General features: G+C 37.7%; 1 protein-coding gene across 5 annotated transcripts in view; it reads right to left on the minus strand.

Annotated features, from left to right (window-relative positions):
- Nucleotides 1-3528: 3528 nt before the first annotated feature.
- Nucleotides 3529-22784, minus strand: part of CUL2 (cullin 2) — an 80925-nt gene continuing 61669 nt past the window's right edge. For all 5 annotated transcript variants that reach the window (XM_003814779.5, XM_034930289.3, XM_034930288.3 and 2 more), the window contains 6 exons: nucleotides 22558-22635; nucleotides 18888-18954; nucleotides 9894-10096; nucleotides 7401-7502; nucleotides 5524-5640; nucleotides 3529-4119 (listed from right to left, as the gene is read on the minus strand). In XM_003814779.5, coding sequence (XP_003814827.1) covers nucleotides 3988-4119; nucleotides 5524-5640; nucleotides 7401-7502; nucleotides 9894-10096; nucleotides 18888-18954; nucleotides 22558-22635 — 699 coding nt within the window. In that variant the 3' untranslated portion in view covers nucleotides 3529-3987. The remainder of the gene's footprint in view (nucleotides 4120-5523; nucleotides 5641-7400; nucleotides 7503-9893; nucleotides 10097-18887; nucleotides 18955-22557; nucleotides 22636-22784) is intronic.

A 22784-nucleotide genomic window follows, 5' to 3' on the forward strand; every position in this document is an offset into this window, starting at 1 on the left:
GCACAGCCATTCCTTATGAAAATTATCATTCTTCCCCATCAGTAAATCCTACCTTTAATGAATTCTAGCCTATGGGGCCATATATTTCAAAGGATTGCCTAATTTAATTGCTTTGGCCTTGATACGCTTCAAGAACACAGCAATCTTCTACTAGTGGGTCTCTCCATATTAATTTCCACTCATTTCGCTATGGCCCATCTGCAACAGCCCTTAGGACTAGTATTTTTATTTATTTATTTTTTTGAGACCGAGTTTTGCTCTTGTCGCCCAGGCTGGAGTGCAATGGCTCGATCTTGGCTCACTGCAACCTACGCCTCCTGGGTTCAAGCAATTCTCCTGCCTCAGCCTCCCAAGTAGCTGGGACTACAGGCGCATGCCACCATGCCTGGCTAATTTTTTGTATTTTTAGTAGAGACAGGTTTCTCCATGTTGGTCAGGCAGGTCTTGAACTCCTGACCTCAGGTGATCCACCCACCTCAGCCTCCCAAAGTGCTGGGATTACAGGCGTGAGCCACGGTGCCCAGCCAATGACTAGTATTTTTAAAGTACGCATCTTGACTTTGACCTTGCTCAACCAAGAATTTATTCTTGGAACCAAAAATTAAGAGGTGAATAATTATCCTTTTCTAGTACATAGCTCAACAAAATTAACTGATAACAACTTTTAAGTATACATACACTGTGAAATAAATGTTCTGTAATAGTACATGTGAATGTAAAACACTAAATTCACAAATACCCTTTGTCATGAATCAGCTATGTGCCAAGACAAATTCCTTAACCGTGTTTACATCATCTTAAGTAAGTATCTTAAGAAAAATATGATGTGTTTATCATACATTATTTAACTAGAAACAAATTGTTATTCTAAAAGGTCAGGAAAAACTATTCTTTATGTATGAAATGAAGTTATTTCTACTTATTTTAGAGGCTATATACCTATATAGAGAGGCCATACTTATAACATCCACGGATTTGACTGGCATTTAAATTCAGGTTCTGCAGTTTACAACAGTAACTCCTGGAAAAGTCTCATTTAGTTTCCTCACCTATGAAAAAGAGAAGCATTGCCTATCAAACAGGATTACCTGAAGATTAAACAAAATAACATAGGTGGAAGCACCTGTCATCATTTATACTCAAAAAGGTTTTTTAAAAAAGTGAACAGACATGGGATAGCATGGTAGCGTACATAGGTTACAAAATCCTAAAAAGATAGTAAGTTATAAAGAAAATAAAGCATAGTGGCTCATACCTCTAATCCCAGCACTTTGGGAGGCCGAGGCAGGTGGATTGCTTGAGCTCAGGAGTTTGAGACCAGCCTGGGCAACATGGCAAAACCTCGTCTCTACAAAAAATACAAAGATTAGCCGAGTGTGGTGGCATGTGCCTGTGGTCCCAGCTACTTGGGAGGCTGAGGTGGGAGGATCACTTGAGCCCAGCAGGTCGAGGTTGCAGTGCGCCGTGATTGCACCACTGCACTCCAGCCTGGGTGACAGAGCGAGACCCTGTCTTAAAACAACAAAACAAACACACAACCCCCAGAGTGTTTGTTTATATTAAAGCAAATGGTCATAAAATATTGGACTAAACCTTAAAATAAGTCTGCACCTTCAGTAGCAATTAAATATTTGCTTTCAAAGGGAAAGGATTGGCATGTGGACAAGGCCTCATGCTGGCTGGCTATAAAATGCATCACTGACTCACACACGTAAACTACCTTAGTATTAATGACTTCTAAAAAACTTCTGAGGGTTTTGCTCACTTGTGTTTTCTGCAGTGAAGCATAGAAAATCCTCCTCTCCTTGCTCCTTTTTCCTTTTCATAGCTCTGAGCTGTTTTGCCCACTCGCACTAGTTATTGCACAGCAGGGCGGCCAGGTCAGAGCTCTGGGCTGTGTGCTACGGCTTCTGCAGTGATGACTTCAATCTCCTGACCTAACTTGACAAGACTGCAACTCTTCCCAGCACTCTCTGCAGGGGAAGGTGTGCGCTGCAATGAATTCCAAACATTGCTCCCTTTCTGAATGGTGCCTTGGTTGAACAGATTTGGCCTCTTTTCCTCATGCGAGAGATGTTTCCTTTCAGGTAAAATGGAGAAAGGATGTGAAGAAAACTCTTGTAAGCCATCTCTGTAGACCTCCGCACAAGTATTTTGTCCATTTTTCAGTGAGTATATTTTCTTGACAATTAGATACCAGGATAAGACTTAATTTAACATTTATAAATATTTAAGAAAAAAAATCAATTTGGAAAACTTTTATCAATCAACAAGTTATCAAAACAAGGGTTTGCTTTTTGACAGTGAATGTACAATATTATATGGTTTGCCATTATTTCCTCTTTTGGAAGAAAGGTAAAATGAGAAATACAGTATATAAGTCATAAGTTCAGTAGATTTTTAAAACACTTGAGACACGAGTTAGAAAAAATGCAATTGAATAAACCAATTGTAAGACCCATCTCAAAACAACAAATTTAAATATGAACCACATATTAGATGATACTAAGTAATTATTGTTTTTGTTAGGAGTAATAATATCATTGTGGATTTTTTAAAGGCCTTACTGAAGTATTATAAGTGAAATAATTTGTGTGATTTGCTTTAAAATATTCCGATTTTAAAAATTGTGTGTTGGATGGATGCAGTGGCTCATGCTTGTAATCCCAGCACTTTGGGAGACAGAGATAGGATTGCTTGAGGCCAGAAGTTCCAGACTAGCCTGGGAAACATGGTGAAACCCCGTCTCTTATTTTTTTTTAAATAAAGAAAAATTGTTTGTATGTTGAGGGAGGAGGGGTGTGGTGGTGGTGGTGATGGTGTGGATAGACAATAAATATGATAATAGATCGCAGTACTCTAACACTGCTGTTGAGATATATATATATATATATATATAAAATAAACAAAATAATGGGATTTATATATGTGGCACCCAGTACAATGTACAATTTTCTTTTTTAAAAAAGTATTTAGGTTATGCATTGCTAAGCACATCTGTGATTGATGAGAGTGACTCTAGTATCTAAACTGTTGGAGGAGGGTTGTAAGGGTAACAGGTAGGGGAGGCATATAGAAGGAATATGTTGGTATCACAGATTTCCTAAGACTCAGGGAAGGCCACAGAGCTAGGGTACTAGTCTATGCTAGAATTAATGGATTATGCAACCGAAGAAAGACAACTTTTGAATGAAAAGCTCTCTGTGCCAGACTTGAGGTCACCAAGCATCCTGCTCACACTCTGCGATGTCTGTGGAGTAGCACACCACCAGAAACTGCTGATGGAATTACATCTTCAAGATTCAAAATGTTTAGATCCAATATATCTAATCCATAAAAATAAAGCATTCTTTATGCTGAATGCAGTCCTATTCAGTCAAGAACAATAATCTAGACATTTTTCATGTAGGATTTAAATAGGAGTACAAGTGAATTAAACCATTCAGATAAAAACGCAACTAAAGATGCATTAGCTGCTTTGAGTCAATATATTTTGTGGTCAACCTGATACTCCATCCACATAAAAAAGGCATTCTATTTCTTTATTTTTTTTTTTTATTTGACAAGCAGCAGTATCATGTTTGTCATTTTAATGTAGATACAATTATTAGGTTATCTGTCATATTACAATATTTAAGTTTTTAAATTTTATGTCCTTTAAGATACATTAAAAAAAAAAAAAAGACACATCAACTGCAAACGTGAAGGGGAGAAAAAGCATGGTACCCAACCGAATTTCCACTTTTCAGCAATACTTCACTCATTCTTTTAATAAAGTTTTAAGAAATGTCATAATGACATGAGCTTGAAATATCTCTAGGCATTTTCTTTGACGCTCATGACGTGGCACTGGTGATGTTGTAAACAGCAGAAAACAGGGGCTGCCAAATGACCAAATTATGGAGGCACAGTCCTGCTTTTTCCCACAGGAACACACCAAATGGTGATGGCAATGATCTTCTCACACCACGCTGGAGGAGAGCGACATCACGCGACGTAGCTGTATTCATCTGCCGACGCCTGGCTGCGTTCTATGTATTGTTTGTCTATCAGAACTTCAATACACTTCTTAATCATGCTGATACTGGGATTAAACCTAGCTCTTGACTGGCTAATCACCTGTAGAAGAGAGATGTGGAAGTCAAACTACTGCCAGTTCTTCAGCTATTAAGTAATGACTTTTAACCAATCAGTTTAAAGTGCCTCAAATGTACTGAGGTTTCAACAAATGGGCCAAATTAAGTATGAAGATAGGAACTAAAATGTGGAAAATGGATACAGCAAAATCTAATAATGATACATAATTAAGTGAAACAATAAACTAATTAACCTAAGTACTCACACACAACCCCAAGCTTCTATTTAACTCAACTCTCAGCTCTTAGTTAGTTCAAACACTTTCTCAAGAAAGTTTTCCCCAGCAGCCCCTAGGCCAGGATATTTAAATACATTCTCATAGTACTGTATACCTTTCCTTCAGTGCATGCTAATGTAATTTTACATTTATTTGCATATCATTTCAATAGTGTATTTCTTCCCCCATTAAACTGCGAACTCCAAAAAAGCCTGCCATATCTTCAGCTGCTCTGTGCTATATCCCAGGGACCAGCCCAGCTGTCTATCACATGGTAGGCTCAGATAGTTATGGAATGAATGAATATCTGATGGGTCAATTTCCTTCAATAACTGGACAGAAGACTCAATGAATCAGCAAGTTTTAGACCTCTAAAATAAAGCCAAAGCAAATATGAATTTATTATTATCATTTGAGATAGCATCTCACTGTGTCACACAGGCTCAATCCCTGGGCTCAAGCAATCCTCCCACCTCAGCCTCCCAAGTAGTTGGTACTACAAGTGTGCCGCCACAACTGGCTAATTTTTTAATTTTTTAATTTTTTTTTTTTTTTTTTAGGTGAGATGGGGTCTCCCTGTGTTGCCCAGGCTGGTCTGAAACTCCTGGACTCAAGTGATCCTCCTGTCTTGGCCTAACAAGACATTCAGATTACAGGTGTCCACTGGGCATGGTGGCTCACACCTGTAACCCCAGCACTTTTGGAGGCCGAGGCGGGTGGATCACCTGAGGTCAGGAGTTCGAGACCAGCCTGGCCAACATGGTGAAACCCTGTCTCTATGAAAAATACAAAAATTAGCCAAGTATGGTGGTGCACGCCTGTATTCCCAACTACTCGGGAGGCTGAGGCAGGAGACTCACTTGAACCTGGGAGGCAGAGGTTGCAGTGAGCCAAGATCACGCCACTGTACTCCAGCCTGGGCGACAGAGCAAGACTCTGTCTCAACAACAACAAAAAGGATTACAGGCATGAGCCACTGTGCCCAGCCTGCAAATCTGAATTTAATACTGAAATTGTAAGTGAGTACGATTCTGATTAAGTATGAAACATTTCTTTATGCTATCTGAGGATCAGGTTATTTCTGTATCTCTTTAAGAAGAAAGAGACTGAATCTGTACAATGACAATGCCCTCTACCCTAAGAAGCCCTGAGGACTGCCCTCCTTTTACCTCTTGAATAAGGGCATTGTGCCGAAGCACTTTTCGTGCTTTCATGATACGAACTATAGCAGCTTGGAGATACATTTTCCGGTCCTCATCAACTGCACTTCTAGTCTGCTCCATTTCCTGTTTTACAGAAGAAAAGAAAAAAGACCCAACAAGACATTAAGTCACTGAACTTGTTTTCAATTCATTTTATCAGTGAGTGCAAATACTTTTTTTTTTTTTTTGAGACAGGGTTTCACTCTGTCGTCCTGGCTGGAGTTCAGTGACTCGCTCTCAGCTCACCGCAACCTCCATCTCCTGGGTTCATGTGATTCTCATGCCTCAGACTCCTGAGCAGCTGGGATTACAGGCATGCACCACAATATTGAGCAAATTATATAGTTATGTTGTGCCAATATCACATAACCACTGCTAAAACATCTACAATTTCTAGGGTTAAAGTTGAAAGATTAGAAAAAAAATTTACATTATTGTAAACTGTACTGTTAAGGTAAAGAGGCAATAAGGGAGGACACAGCAATAATTTGCAAGATCATTTTCTTATCAGTGATTACAGAATCTTTCATGACGCTTTTAGATGGAGTTGTGTCAACTGCAGTAATTAGCTCCAAATGCATACTGGATCAGGCTTCAAAGGGAAGAGCTGTGAAGTGGCATTTTATGTGGCTCAAGCAGAGAAGCCAGGAGAGGGGGCCTATCTCCACGGAGCTCAAGAAACACAGAAGCAAGGCATAGATGCAGACCATGCCACATTAACAGGATCTCCTCACAGCTTTTCAAAGACAAAATACAATCTATATATTGCAAATTATTATTTATTAGCCTGGAGGAAAATGGAATCTTGACCATTTTAGGTTTCAAAGTAAATGGCAATTAATATTTGTCTCCCCCATCGGGAATTAAGTTTCTGGAGAGGGTCTAACGTCTTATATTATCTTCACATCCTGCATCAGCCCAAGGACTGCACACCGGAGGCAATCAGGAAGCATAAGTGATAGAAACAGTCTATCCCAGACCAAAGCAACAATCACTGCTGAGTTAAAATAATGAAGAGCAGAAGTCCCCTCCTCACACTGGCCTGTCAGTACCTCACTCCACACCCACTAGATCACAATCTGCATTTGAACAAGATGCCCAGGTGGCTCATTTGCATATGAAAGTTTAAGAAGCATTTTCTACTGACAAATTTTCTTTGAAAGAAATGAGCTGTAGGCCAGGCGCGGTGGTTCACACCTGTAATCCCAGCACTTTGGCAGGCTGAGGCGGGCGGATCACGATGTCAGGAGATCGAGACCACCCTGGCTAACACAGTGAAACCCCGTCTATACTAAAAATACAAAAAACAAAATTAGGCATAGTGGCGGGCGCCTGTAGTCCCAGCTACTCAGGAGGCTGAGGCAGGAGAATGGTGTGAACCCGGGAGGCACAGCTTGCAGTGAGCCGAGATCACACCACTGCACTCCAGCCTGGGCGAGAGAGCAAGACTCCGTCTCAAAAAAAAAAAAAAAAAAAAAAAAAAAAAAAAAAAAAAAAAAAAAAAAAAAAAGCTGGAGAACTTTCCCTTATTTTACAAATGAAAAATATGAAATTTTATTACTTCTCAATGTGGGAATTTTCGGAGAGAATGCAAAGTTACACATTCTAATGGTTTAAGAGCAAATACAACAAAACCATACCCTTTTCCTTAGAAAAAACTAAAATACAAGTAGAGATTTCTGTTTGACTGTAAGGTTAATAAATGCCAACAACAAACCAGAAAAGACATATCCCATTATTAATTTTGCTGTGCAAAGTTTTGCACAATCTCAATGTAAACACTTGTAAAGTCCAATGCTTAAATGTTTCCCCCTCAAAAAAAACTTGACATTAAAAGCACTTACTTGTGGTGTGTCTTTCTGCATTGATGTAGTAATTTTAAATTTTGTTCTTTTACTGCTAAAGTTCATATTTAATGAAAACGAAGATTCTGCATCAATATCTTCCTACATTTAAAAATAAAACATTTATATTTATAAAAACCAAAATCTTTAAATAAGAGTTTGCTGCAAGCAATTCTGCTAAATTAATGACCAAGCAAAAAAGCCTCCACTCTCATAACTTTTATATTATAGATTACCAAATTTAAGAGAAAAATAATTCTTTTGTTCAAACAAACAGGAAAAAACCCAATTATTTTCTACTTTTACATCTGCCAGAATCTTAAGCAGTTTATGTTTGGGAATAAGCTATTTTCTGGTCCTACTATTCTATATACACTACTTTTTGATAAAATAAGAGTCAAGCTCATTGCCTAGAGTTTGACATTTTAATTTTTATGAAACACCAAAGTTCGTAACTTTTCCATCACCCCATTTTGAAAAAGCAACCAAATTTTTTTTACAAATGCCGCAGTAACAAAATACCCACTGTAAATGGCCTGATGACAGGAGAAAGCTGTGCCTCCAGTAGCACACAGCATCAATTTGCTGTGACCTGGGGTGATGGTGAAAACATTTATTTCAATCCATGTTTTATTCACTCTTCAAGAAGCAAGTGGCCTTTGCTCAGGGGAAAACTGTTAAGGCAATTTTTAGAATAACAACTTCTATATCAGGCTTAAGAAAGCCACTGATATCATAAAGTGGAATTTCTCTGGCAGCAGGATCAAAAGGCACTTGGAAGATGAACTAATTCTCAATAATAATCTAAGACATTCTGCTAAGGAATGGACAGATTCATAATTAAATTTAAAGGCCAGGCATGGTGGCTCACATCTGTAATCCCACCACTTTGGGAGGCTGAGGTGGGCAGATTGCTTGAGCTCAGGAGTTTGAGACCAGCCTGGCCAACAAAGCAAAACCCGGTCTCTACTAAAAATTAAAAAATTAGCCTGGCATAGTGGCTTACACCTGTGGTCCCAGCTACTTGGAAGGCTGAGGCAGGATTATCACTTGAGCCCAGGAGGTGGGGATTGCAGTGAGCTGAGATGGCACCACTGCACTCCAACCTGGGTGGCACAGCGAGATCTCGTCTCAAAAATAAATAAACATAAAATAAAATTTAAAGTGCAAACAAGGAATCTATGTTTACTTTGTCAATTTCTGGGCAGCAAAAATAGCATGTTTTAGAAAAAAATATAAAACCTTTAAGAATTTACTAGCCTAAAATTAAAAACCATAATTAATTAACCTTAAGAAATCCCTATTTTGGCCAGGCACAGTGGCTCACGCCTGTAATCCCAGAACTTTGGGAAAGACAGGTGGATCACCTGAGGTCAGGAGTTCGAGACCAGCCTGACCAGCCTGGCCAACATTGTGAAACCCTATCTCTACTAAAAATACAAAATTAGCTGGGCATGGTGGCACGTGCCTGTAGTCCCAGCTACTCAGGAGGCTGAGACAGGAGAATCATTTGAACCCAGGAGGTGGAGGTTGCAGTGAGCCAAGATCACGCCATTGCACTCCACCCTGGGCAACAAGAGTGGAACTCTGTCTCAAAAAAAAAAAAAAAAAAAAAATCCATATTTTGCTAAGATTCTGATGCCAGATAAATCATTTCTCAAAATTATGAAAACATTGATTTGAATTTCAGAATATGCCTTTTACAGTTGTTCAATTATAGACTATAAAATGTCATAATCCTAGGGATGTCAGCAAAATGAATTAATGAAAGAAATAAACTGTAGGCTATTAACTTTACAAAAATAAAAACAAAACATTATTTATAGGAATTTTTTCTTATAAGCACAATAATTTGAAGGAGATATAATCCCACCTCTGTTGCATTTTTAACTATTTAAACATCTAGGATATACTATGACAACAAAACAGCAAAATCTTGTAACTAGAAAAAAAGTTACAGAGAAAAAAAGTAATATACTAATGGTTTGTTATTCTTGTGACAAATATTAAAAATATATGGTAGTTAAAAACAGATGATAGTTAATTGAGTGCTGACATTAAGAACACTTGGAATGGAGTTACACATATTAAATATGTGTACAAACAGACATCAACAGGCTGTCATTTCCTGTTACAGAACCATGAAACTAAGCACGTTTATAAAACCAAAAACCTGGAAAGTCTTTAAAGGCTAGTTTCAAAATCTCAATTAATCAAAATCTTCCAGATGGCAATTCTTTTACAATTATTCAATAAGCTGTAACAGTATAGGACAAATAAAATCAAACTATAAACGGCACATGGCACCAACTCACACAGCATGCTCTGTGATGCCTTAACGCTCGCAGCTCTATGGAGCGTACAGTAACGTAGTGAATACAAGTGCTTTCCAGAGCACAATAACAATTACAGCCTTATTTTAAAACTGCAAACATCTCATGAAAAAGCTTTAATGCTGATGATGCTTAAATTCTTTGGAATATTACTACATACCTTTTCTGAATCATGGTTAATCATTTTCACATCAAGTAATGATTTGATTGTTTTTGTCAGTTCCTTTTCATTCATCTGAGTGCTGTCCTGAAGCTCTTTATAACTGACGGTTTCACTGTTGTTAAAGGCAAGAAGAACTGCCATTTGGTATGTTGTAACCATGGCTACATATGGTTTGCCCAAATAGTTCATTTTAACTTCACCTACAATTAAAACAAAATCTGACAGTGAATTGACCATTCAAAGAAACATTTCAAATTTACTTTATTTCAGACATTTTCTTCGGAAAGAGTGAACCAATAATTTTATTAAATTGTTGTAAAGCCACTGCTGTTAACAAGGTAGTCATTTTGTTTCTTGGGGAGGTGAGGATGGAAGTCTATTAGTTTTGAGTATATGGTATAAATCAGTAAAACTATCATATTCACCAGTATGTTAAAACAGTCTTTAAGGCCAGGCGCAGCAGCTCACGCCTGTAATCCCAGCACTGTGGGAGGCCGAGGCAGACAGATCACTTTAGGTCAGGAGCTCGAGACCAGCCTGGTCAACATAGTAAAACCCCATCTCTACTAAAAGTACAAAAATTAGCCAGGCATGGTGGCTCATGCTTGTAATCCTAGCCACTTGGGAGGCTGAGGCAGGAAAATCACTTGAACCTGGGAGGCAGAGGTTGCAGCAAGCCAAGATCACACCACTGCACTCCAGCACGGGTGACAGAGCGAGACTCTGTCTCAAAAAAAAAAAAAAAAAAAAAAAAAAGTCTTTAAATATTAATAGAAATGCTAAGACTTAGGCAGAAAAAGAAAAGAACAAAAAACCCAAACAATAAAAGGAGGTGGGAGAAGGAGAAATGGACAGACAAAGGGGAAAGTGATATCAGCAACAACCTCAAGTGCTGTCGATAGCTGGGCTCTCCCAGGTAAGGTTCAAGCCTCCTGGGAGGTCCACAGCCATATGGAAAATGCTTTTGAGGCCCTGTCTAAGCTGTAATTTCTGCCAAAATTAATGCTATTATGTCTCATAAATAACATTTTTCTTTCCAGCAACTTCCTAGAGGCAAACAGGTATGAAAGGAGAGACAAATAGGCAGACCCATTCTCTTGCTGAAAGTTGATAGCAAAAGAATCTGAATGTTTTCATAAAAATGTTTAATCTGAATGTTTTCATAAAAATGAAAAACATTTAATCTGAATGTTTTCATAAATATGTTCTATATGTGCTGGGCACAGTAGCTTATGCCTATAATCCTAGCACTTTGAAAGGCCGAGGTGGGCAGATCACTTAAACCCAGGAGTTCGAGACCAGCCTGGTCAACATGGCGAAACCTTGTCTCTACTAAAAATACAAAAATTCGCCGGGCATGATGGCATATGCCTGTAATCCCAGCTACTCGGGAGGCTAAGGTATAAGAATCGCTTGAACCTGGGAGGCATAAGTTGCAGTGAGCCAAGATCGCACCACTGCACTCAAACCTGGGCGACAGAATGAGTATCTGTCTCAAAAAAAAAAAAAAAAAATTCTATATGCTAAATGACCCTGGGAGCTCTAAGAGATAGAGCAAGTATTATGTATACTACAGTTCTGCAACATCCTGGGAGACAGCAGCATGACATCAGCACACTGAAAGCTCATAATGAATAATATGGCAAACATGTCTACACTCTGTAATGTTCCATACGTGTTAAAAAAAAAAAAAAAAAAGAAAAAAGATGCAGATCAAAGAACTGCTTCCTAAAGCACGAAGTTGTGGTTTGATGACTAACACACACACGGCCTGCATTATTTGATTGTTGAATGGATTATAAATGAAATCAGGCCAGGCGTGGTGGCTCACGCCTGTAATCCCAGCATTTTGGGAGGTGGAGGCGGGCGGATCATGAGGTCAGGAGATCGAGACCACGGTGAAACCCCTGCTCTACTAAAAATACAAAAAGAAAAACAACTAGCAGGGCGCGGTGGCGGACACCTGTAATCCCAGCTACTCGGGAGGCTGAGGCAGGAGAATGGCGTGAACCCAGGAGGCGGAGCTTGCAGTGAGCCGAGATCGCACCACTGCACTCCAGCCTGGGCAACAGAGCAAGACTCCATCTCACAAAAAAAAAAAAAAAAAAAAAAAAAAAGATGAAATCAACATGAGATTTGATTTTAAAGCTCTTCATTGTTAACTCAAGGAAGCTGTATTTCTCATAAAATTACCCCAGAGACTGCATTTTCCCTCTCAAGGATAATTAGTAACTCTGATTAAGGTTTTCTGCTTTATGTATTCATTACCTCATTAAAGATTTTAGGCCGGGCGCAGTGGCTCACGCCTGTAATCCCAGCACTTTGGGAGGCCGAGGCAGGTGGATCACCTGAGGTCTGGAGTTCAAGACCAGCCTGACCAACATGGAGAAACCCCATCTCTACTAAAAATACAAAATTAGCCGGGTGTGGTGGTGCATGCCTGTAATCCCATCTACTCCGGAGGCTGAGGCAGGAGAATGGCTTGAACCCGGGAGGTGGAGGTTGCTGTGAGCCGAGATTGCGCCATTGCACTCCAGCCTGGGTAACAAGAGCGAAACTCCGTCTCAAAAAAAAAAAAAAAAAAAAAAGATTTTAAAGGCTATGAGTGAATTCATTAGCTTAATATCACCATAAATGCAATATTATCTTGATTATTATCATTTATGCCTTGACATTTCAGATAAAACTGATATTTAGAAACATTTTTCAGAATTATCTGGATGGGAATACCAAGAGAAAAAATTCATAACCCTCTAAATTTTCACAAAAGGAGGTTTAATATATTAAATTCAATATCCAATTCATAGAAACAGCTTGTGCAAAAAATTATCATTTGGAGTATACTATTAACAATTTCTATAAAAAGGACTCTTATCAACATTTAAGTTTGGAAAATGTAAGTAAAACATTACATAAATTGCATTTTGTTATTTCTGCAATGACGACTTAATCATATGCAGAAATAAGTAGAGAATTATGCATCAAGCACCAAGATGATTAAGTGGCACCATCAGCCAGGATGTCACTGATGCTGTAATATGCTGCCGTGGGTTTGAAAGCAGAATGAGTCTTCTGCCGTCTTTCAGCACCACGAGACCCAAAGAGCATTAGGAGATCATGCGAGGGGCCAAAGCATCATTTACTTCTTATTGAGTTCATTCTTTCATTGTGCCCTTTCTTGCTATTTTTCAATACTCTACCAGGGATCAGGGGTACACTGACCTCTTCCCACTTTTCTTAGCATCATACTCTTACTGAAAAGACTGGGGAAGGGGTGGGAAGACACGACAGGGGAAAGGAAACTTCAAACTTGGATGATTCATTTAATTACTGTGGTGTAAATACAAATGAGAAACAACAAGAGTGGTGATTTACCCTGCAGAATAGGTTGGCAAACCCTAAGAGACTAAAAACTAAAATAAAACATTCTGATACATGCATACTTAAAGTAAGCCAACAATAAATAATTCAAGCAGCATTTACAATGACAGGAAATAAAGAGCGGGCAGAACTCTCACAATAGTTTCATCCAAGTCACTCCCCAGTATCTGTGTCAGCTCTCTACTCTCTCAGGGCAAGTTGAAGGCATGATAGAATATCACCATTTTGCAACCAGTAATGAAACAACTGATTCTGGCAAGGATCATCAGTGGAGGCTAAAACTACATTAGGTTCCTGGAACAGGGTATTCATGCCAAAGTATCATCCCTCAGATTGTCTGCTAAGCTAACTGAAGAGGGGAAAGAGTGCCTCTACAATGGAGATATCTGGTGGTTACCGCCTTCATCAAGTGACCAAATTTAGCATCTCTAATAGTGAGACAATCTGACGTTAGATGCCTTTGAAATATGCAATATGAAATAGACAGGACCACCTATGAAATATCCTTGCCAATAATACTTAACTGAATATAATCAAACCTTTAGAACTAATTTCCACTTTCCAGAACATACAAGGAATAGAAAACAAATTAAAAAAAAAATAAAAATAAATCACAAATAAGTAATCCAAAGTACTGGATATTCTACAAGACAACTGGCCTGGTCTGTTCAAAACAGTGTGTCAAAGAATGCTGAGAAGTGGGGAGGTGGAAGGGAATTGTAACAACCAAATACAATTAGTGACCTCTGACAGCCAAGCAAGTCACCTTGGGACAATCAGGGAAATTTGAATATGGACTGGACATTAGACAATACTAACATCCCTCCCTATTTTTAGCTGTTGGAATTATTTGAAAACAAAAGCAAGACAAATTTAGTCAATAGAATCGTTATCTTTTAAGGTATGCACAATGATATGGTGTTACTTTTATTCTGGCAAACACTAGTAACTACCAACACATACTATGATGTAGGGTTCACAAAATTCTAGCCTGATCCATACTATGTACTGTCTGGTGAAGTTTTTTTTATCTTGAGTTCATCATTTCTCAACGTGTCTTTCAGCAACTGACCAGCAATCTCTGCAACTTCTTGCTCTGCCACAAATAAAACTTATTTATACAAAGACAGTGTAATGGTTTCTGTCACACTGTCTGGTTATATCTCTTTATCAAGTATCTGTATGTCTTTATCAAACTGTTCCTTATCGTTAATTCTATCCAAAGCCTTAGTCATAAATCCAGTGGAATTTTCAGGATTTTTCTCACTCTGTCACATCTGGCATCACAGATTGCTTCTTAAAATTCTTCCTCTGTTGGAAATACACTCTCAACACTCTCCTTTACGTAGCTTGGTTAAGTCCTATTCATTCTTTTTATTTTATGGGTTTTTTTTTTTTTTCAAGACAGGGTCTCACTATGTTGCCCAGGCTGATCTTGAACTCCTGGGCTCAAGTGATTCTCCTGCCTCAGCCTCCCAAAGTGCTAGATTACTATGACCTTATTTAACCTTGATCACCTTCTCATGGACCTTAGGGGTTAGAGCTTCAACAGAAGACTTTGTAGGGAGCACATTACAGTCTCTGCAGGTCATGGACATGGTGACAATTTTATTCCATTCTAACTGCAGATTAAATTAACCTCCATGTTAATCTGCAGCATGTTTTCTTTCTTTCTTTCTTTTTTTTTTTTTTTGAGACGGAGTCTTGCTCTGTCGCCCAGGCTGGAGTGCAGTGGCGTGATCTCGGCTCACTGCAATCCCCGCCACCCGGGTTCATGCCATTCTCCTGCCTCAGAGAATCTTATTTTCTGCACACTGTTGTGTATAAACATACTTTTTTTATATATATATGTATATATATACACACACACACATACATACACACACACAAATATGTAGTGATAAAACTATATAGATATTTCCATAATTAATACATGTTTATATTAATGTTAATTTTAATGTATGAATATGTATTAAATAAAAACCCATTTCATTTACATATACATGTATATCCTTCCTTCCTTCCTTCCTTCTTTCATTTATTATTTATTATTTTTTGTTTTCGTTTATTTATTTTCTTCTTGGGCCTGCCTGGTCTTCTCACTCTGGGCTCTGGTGACCTCAGCCTCCCAAGTAGCTGGGACTACAGGGATCTCTTAAGCCCGGGAGGCAGAGGCTAACGTGGGCTGTGATCGCGCACCTCCACTCCAGCTTACATGAGGTGGGGTGAGGAGAGGTGAGGTGAGGTGAGGTGAGGTGAGGTGAGGTGGGGTGGGGTGGGGTGGGGTGGGGTGAGGTGGGGTGAGGTGGGGTGAGGTGGGGTGAGGTGGGGTGAGGTGGGGTGAGGTGGGGTGAGGTGGGGCGAGGTGGGGCGAGGTGGGGCGAGGTGGGGCGAGGTGGGCACCTGGCCCTATTAGTTCTTGAAAACAAGTTGAGATGTGATTTCCCCAGAAGACTTCCCTCGCAAGGACCTGACTGCCACCACCATTCTGTGATATGCCCTGGGCTGGCCTCTATCACATTCAAAACACCGTACTGTAACTATGTACTTGTCTGTCTTCCTACTAGACATGAGTTTTTTTTGAGGGCCAAGGCTCTGTATTTTATTTCTGTCCACTTGGCGTTTAGAAGTACCTGAGACATAGAAAATGTTCTTTGAGTTGATCAATGAATTTTACAACAATAAAGACGAGGAAACAGGCTCAAAGGAGTTAAGTAATTTGCTTAAGATTACACAGCTAATAAGTTGTGAGCTAATAACTCCAGCCACAGGTCTTCTGATTCTAAATTTCCCCAAACACCACCTTGTGCACCATCAACCATTTGTGAAGACTCTTCATTTACAATACAAAAATTAACCTTTTCTTGGGTATTCCATGAGCTGGGAATGTAGAAATAGACTAGGCAAGAATAATTTTCATTCTATGTTTAAGCAGAAGTAAAAGGGGTTCTCAAGAAACAGAACTCTGAGAGATCTGTCCAGCCTCAGAGCCAGTGTTTTAAAGAAGTCCTGGAGCCTTAGGCCATATATGGGTAATCTAGAACAAGTATCTTCAATACACATAGCGTGTGAGAAACTTTTTGTTAAATGAATAAATGGAGAACAAAAATAAAATGAAAAATGTTGATCAAAGGGGACAAAGTTTCAGTTAGGACCAGTAAGTTCTGGAGATCTATCATATAGCATGGTGACTGTTAATCTACTGTGGAGTAAACTTGAAAATTACTGTGACAAGGCTGGGCATGGTGGCTCATGCCTATAATCCCAGCACTTTAGGAGGCCGAGGTGGGTGGATCACGAGGTCAGGCGTTCAAGACCAGCCTGGCCAACATGGTGAAACACCGTCTCTACTAAAAATACAAAAATTAGCTGGGAGTGGTAGTGTGTGCCTGTAATCCCAGCTACTCAGAAGGCTGAGGCAGGAGAATCACTTGAACCCAGAAGGTGGAGGTTGCAGTGAGCCGAGATCGCCACTGCACTCCAGCCTGGGTGACAGAGCAAGACCCCATCTCAAAGAAAAAAAGAAAAAGAAAATTGCTGTGACAGTAATTGCTGTGACAGTAGATGTTAAATGGTCTCACCACAAATAAAGATAAGTGAGAAGCTACTTATGTTAATTAGCTTGAGTTAATAATTTTACAATATAAACATATAACAAAGCATCACACTGTACACTGTAAACAGATACAATTTTTATGTGTCAATTGTATCTTATCAAAGTTGGGAAGAAAAACAACTCTAACTCCTGGTTTCACTGATAGGTCACAGGTGTTTTCAGTACCTTCGGTGACTCAAAACAAAAAAATAAACTTATAAGGTTCTCTTTCCAAAGGAAGTAACTATTTGGTTTTAACTAAAACACAAATAATATTAAATAAAAGAAATGAACAAACAAAAGAGCTCCCCAAATCAACTTATGTATCAGCTTAGAAATTTAGTATAGCTCAAAAACAGAAAGAAAGTTATTCTCTTTCCTATTTAGGTGATATTGGTGACTATTTTCAAACTAAATTCCAATGGCTAAAAAACTGTGTGCATAAATTTATTTTCTTCTTATACACCACTGGTTGTTATGAAAAAATGAGCCCCTTACTAAAATTACTTTAGGAGACACATTGATTATTGCTGAAATAATGAGAATAACCAAGAATGTTTAAACTCCCCCAGACAGATATTCATGGAAAGTAAAAGCAAGCTAAATCGATCTGCACTAAGATATATTAGTTTTCTTAGGAAAAAAAAAAAAAAAATCTAAAACCCTGGTCCAGCATTTTTTTCTTAAAATCAATTATGTTTACTAAATGAAAATAGAACATATTGATTGACTGGTTGAGACAGGGTCTTGCTCTGTTGCCCAGGCTGGAGTGCAGTGGCACGATCATGGCTCACTGCAGCCTCCAGCTCGTGGGCTCAAGTGATCCTCCCATCTCAGCCTCTCGAGTAGCTGGGACTACAGGTGTGCTCCACCACGCCTGGCTAATTTTTGGATTTTTTAGTAGAGACGGGTTTTGTCATGTTGCCTAGGCTGGTCTCAAACTCCTGGGATCAAGTGACCCACCTGTCTCAGCCTCCCCAAGTGCTGGGGTTACAGGCGTGAGCCACTGCACCTAGCCAAAAGTCAAATTAAAATTTGACCTTTGACTACCACTAAGAGTATCAGTAAAAAACTCCTTATTTCAAAAATTATTTTAAAAATTAGAATGTCCAACTTGCTCAGTAAAGATCGACTTATATAAGTAATGCAAAATGTATTACTAATACAATGAGCCATCACGTTCCCAAGATGTAAATTAGTCAAATAAACACCAAGTATCATAGTTACTTGGATAAAGTAACTCTTGGGGAGGGGATAGAAAACATTTCCTAATAAAGGTTATGGCAAATGATTTTCTTGTACCATCTCTAAGAAATATTAGCATATATACCCTTTCCTTCTTGTACAAAGAAAAAGTGATTCAATGAACTTGTCAAAGCATAGTTTAGCAAAAAAAGAGAAAATTCAAGTGTCTGCTTTGGCTTACATCTTCAGGCAACTCCACACACAGTCCACAATAATTCAGGTATTAATCCTACTGTAAGTAAGTGGACTCCATTGCTCCAGAAAGAAGCAAAGGAAATTAGATTGTGATAAAAGTTTTTTAAAATTGGAAACTATTGAAAATTAAGTAGGATTTTCTGCAAAAAGCTTTACTATTGCATTCACTGCAGTATCACAAGTAAAAATCAAATGGTTAGGTCTCCTTATGATGCTATAATAAAGAAACTGGCAAGAGGATCTGGCATACTTAGAGAACAAGTTTCTAAGTGTGTCTGCCCCATCAAATATGAGTTTCTAAATACATTTGCTAATGTAGTGGTTGGCCAGAGAAATGTAATAAATCAGTATAAAGTCAGAACATTTCTTTAAAAGCAGCAAGATTATAAAGTGTAATTATAAAATACTACGAAAAAGTGCTATACTTGGATTTCATTGTTAGTTGCTTTAATGGGGAAAGGTTGATGGAGGAGAAAAGGTTAAAAACTGTAATTGGGCCATAGAAAACCTCTTTCTAAATTAATATAATCATCAGGTAAATTTCATTAAGCCAGATATAATTAAATGCATTTTACCTGTACACAGATAATGTAACCATGTAAGTTTCCTTCCACTGAAATGTTGGCTATAAAATAATTCAAACTGTAAAAAAAAAACAAAACACATTATTTTTAGCTACTATAACTTGCCTAGTTAATTAACACAATACTACAAAAGCAATGAAAACCATTCATATTAGAAGAGACATTAAAGCCCATCTGGTTTACCTCCTTCTTTTACAGAGGAGAAAGCACGTTCCTGTGGTCCCTAATCAAGGCTATACACATATATTCCAGCTCTTTTAATTGACAACTTGTTCTAGAGTTCTCTCCACTAAACCACAGCACTGCAAATTTGACTTTCCGTATGACACAGTGATTCATTATCATTTCTGAATAATACTAACATGGACTTTATAAATTCCACTTACTAACCAAACACAGCAACATATATATTTCACCATGAAAAGAGAAACCCTACCTTCATCTCTAATCTCCCATTTGCCAACATATAGCTTCCACATTCAATTAGACACAAATACGAAGTTTTAGGGTATATCTCTGGATTATTCTTTTGCTGATATTATTGTGAACAATTAAATTTAAATTCTATTAATGTAGCCTTCAAATTTTAAACATTCCTCCCTGGACTGAATGTGTAATTACAGAACAAAAATACAGAGTTCTTTTTTCTTTAATAAAGAGCTAGTATACAATAAAAAGTGGAAAAATGATACTGGGTGTGAAAAAGATAAAAACTCAATTTCTTTATAAAACTAAAAAATAAACTGCATTATGCCAGTTCAGAATTCTGAATAAACTTTTAGCATGATGTACCATATATAACATACTTAAAGCTTTTATTTGTATATCAAACTTTACCTTTTGTACTTTAAAAAGGAAGTTCACATAAAGCAGTCAGCAATGACTGACCTATCAGCTATATTATGACCACTCCTTAACGGCAAAAGTTAATAGCTCCAGCCAAGAAAATGAGTCAATTCCTGCAGCAGTTACTCTAAGTTTGCCTAGTCCTGGGAAGCTGAAATATGTTGAGCCTATTTTCCCTCTAATGGTGCAGCATCCTCCTCTACCAGCAGATCCACCAATCCCTTTGCAGGATGAACAGGAGATGACTAGCACCTGGAATACTTCAGATTGCCTGCTTAGTTCTAATCCAGACAAACAGCAAATTGAAATATGTCATAAGAGGATTTCAGAAGTATGATCTGACTAATAACTCCCAGGGATATCAATAAAATTCAATCACTACTATATAATTCACAATTTATAACACATTTACAATGAATCTCTGGACAAAAGCAAAATAAAAGTTAAAAAAATCTTTCATTTTTTTCTCAAAACACTTTCGGAAATGAGAAATTCCAGCTTTAAAATGCTCATAATTTAAAGTGCAAAGCTGGCTTTAAAATGTATATTCCAAGCTCTAAAAACATGTTTTACATCTTCAGTAGTACTATTTGGTAAAGTTTTATTGATGATAATATCAATATGCCAAAAGAAGATACTGACTCATCCTTACATTTAAAATCTGACTACAAAGACTCTCGTATCTATAGCTAGTCAAGAACAAACAGACTCCAATAAATTCATCAATTCATATGGCACTACAAAGACCAAAGTTATAAAACCTTCCTTGATTATATCATTAAAATAATTGTGTTAGCAAAGCTTATTAGTAAAAAATATGTTGACTAAACTTATTTTATTTTTTTAAATTTTATTATTATTATACTTTAAGTTTTAGGGTACATGTGCACAATGTGCAGGTTAGTTACATATGTATACATGTGCCATGCTGGTGTGCTGCACCCACTAACTCGTCATTTAGCATTAGGTATATCTCCTAATGCTATCTCTCCCCCCTCTTCCCAGACTAAACTTATTTTAAAATAAACAGGATAAAAAACAGCATTTTTCAAATACTGTTTAAGGGCATTAATTAGATCTCAAAGAGCCTTAAAAATTCAATGAGTTTATTTACCTTTAATAGATAGCTACATTAATATACACTACTTTAGATACTTTTTTTTTTTTTGAGGCGGAGTCTCGCTCTATCACCCAGGCTAAAGTGCAGTGGCGCAATCTCGGCTCACTGCAACCTCCACCTCCTGGGTTCAACCGATTCTCTTGCCTCAGCCTCCAGAGTAGCTGGGACTACAGGTGCATGCCACCATGCCTGGCTAATTTTTTCTATTTTTAGTAGAGACGGGGTTTCACTGTGTTAGCCAGGATGGTCTCAATCTCCTGACCTCATGATCCGCCCGCCTCGGCCTCCCAAGGTGCTGGGATTACAGGCGTGAGCCACCGCGCCCGGCAACTTTAGATACTTCTAATATTATTCAGGTTTTTGGCCTAGGTAAAAAAGAAATGTAACAATTAAGATTGACTGGCCTAAAGTATAAAATAAATTACTTTTAATTACAGCTTTAATTCCACGGTTTTGAGATACTTTGGTGTAAAATAAAGGTAATTCTTGATAGTTATATTTAAGATTAAGATGTAAAAAATGCAAATCATCACTAAGGCAGGATGGATTAATTTACATGAGAAAACTGTACACTATTAAGTATACAAATGGATTTCAATCCTATGTATCTGAAAACTTGGACTTACTAGAAAAAAAATAAAGGACAAACTCCCTCTACTGGTAATTGGAGACAATTCAAATGGAGAGAATAGTATTTTTGGAATCAGAATTTTACAGACAGAAACTCACTTCCTATTTGTAAATGGGGAAACTAAAACCTGAGGAAGACTATACATCAACAAATAAAGTTTAAAGAGTTAAAAACTATAAATAGAAAATAATTATTTCAAGGAAAGAGGAAAGAAAAAACTAAAGGAAAACTTCATTTCTGCCAGCTCCTATTCTCTCCCTTAATTTCAATCAGGGACACAGGATTTTTAAAAAGAAATGTAAAAGACTGCCAAGGCCAGGCATGGTGGCTCATGCCTGAAATCCCAGCACTTTGGGATGTATCCTTTCTGCAAAATTTGTAATAACCTTGGATTATAGTCTGCCCCATCCAATGAATGTCTGCACAAATGCTCTTCTTCACATAGTTTCTAAAATAGTCTGTGCTACAATCTCTTTTCAAAGAAGATGTAAGAAGTCCTAATTTAGCCTCCTATTCTGAAAGTCTATCATGCTTGCCTTCCTGAAACCTACCTGACTGGTTACAGGACTCTCCTCTATTAGTTATTACCACGAAACTAATAACCACTATCAATCACTGTTACTACTTACTCTACTAGCAGTTACTTCACATATATTTACCTACATTACAGGACAGAAATAAAAATATTACAAGGGCTGAATGAGGTATTTGGTCAAAATTCAAAAGGAAAACTGGTAAGTGATATTTTAAGTGTTGAATTCTAAGCTTTCTTCTGATATCAACATTTTTATAATTTAAAACTGCTTAATAGCAGATGATAGACTTACTCAGAATAAGAGACATGCTTTGACAAAGAACTGTATGACATTCTTCTTAGCATTTTAGTATTAATATTAGTAACTACAATAACTTACATTCTTCCTAAAGGGCAGACTGACTATAATTTCTGAATCTATTTTTATCACATGAACCCTTAAGACTCTGAAAAAATATTAAAGGTGATATAATATGAAGACAATTATTAAAATTCCTTTAGTCTTCTAATATATTTCCTGCAAACTTACCATCTGTACACTTTTTTCTAATTCCTGGGGAATTGCAAACGTAGATGAAGGAGCCTGAGTAAGAGGCCACGCACCAGCCTAGACGGAAAAAAATAAAATAAAAAGCTAAATGGATCAACATCTAAATTCAAAGTAAATATTTATTAAATAATCTAAGCATCTAAAACATTTTTTTCTTCCTCAAAATGTTGATGAAATCTGAGTATTTCTATCATGGCACATTTCAT

The sequence above is a fragment of the Pan paniscus genome, chromosome 8, assembly GCF_029289425.2.
Source record: "Pan paniscus chromosome 8, NHGRI_mPanPan1-v2.0_pri, whole genome shotgun sequence".
In the NCBI taxonomy this organism is placed as follows: Eukaryota; Metazoa; Chordata; class Mammalia; order Primates; family Hominidae; genus Pan; species Pan paniscus.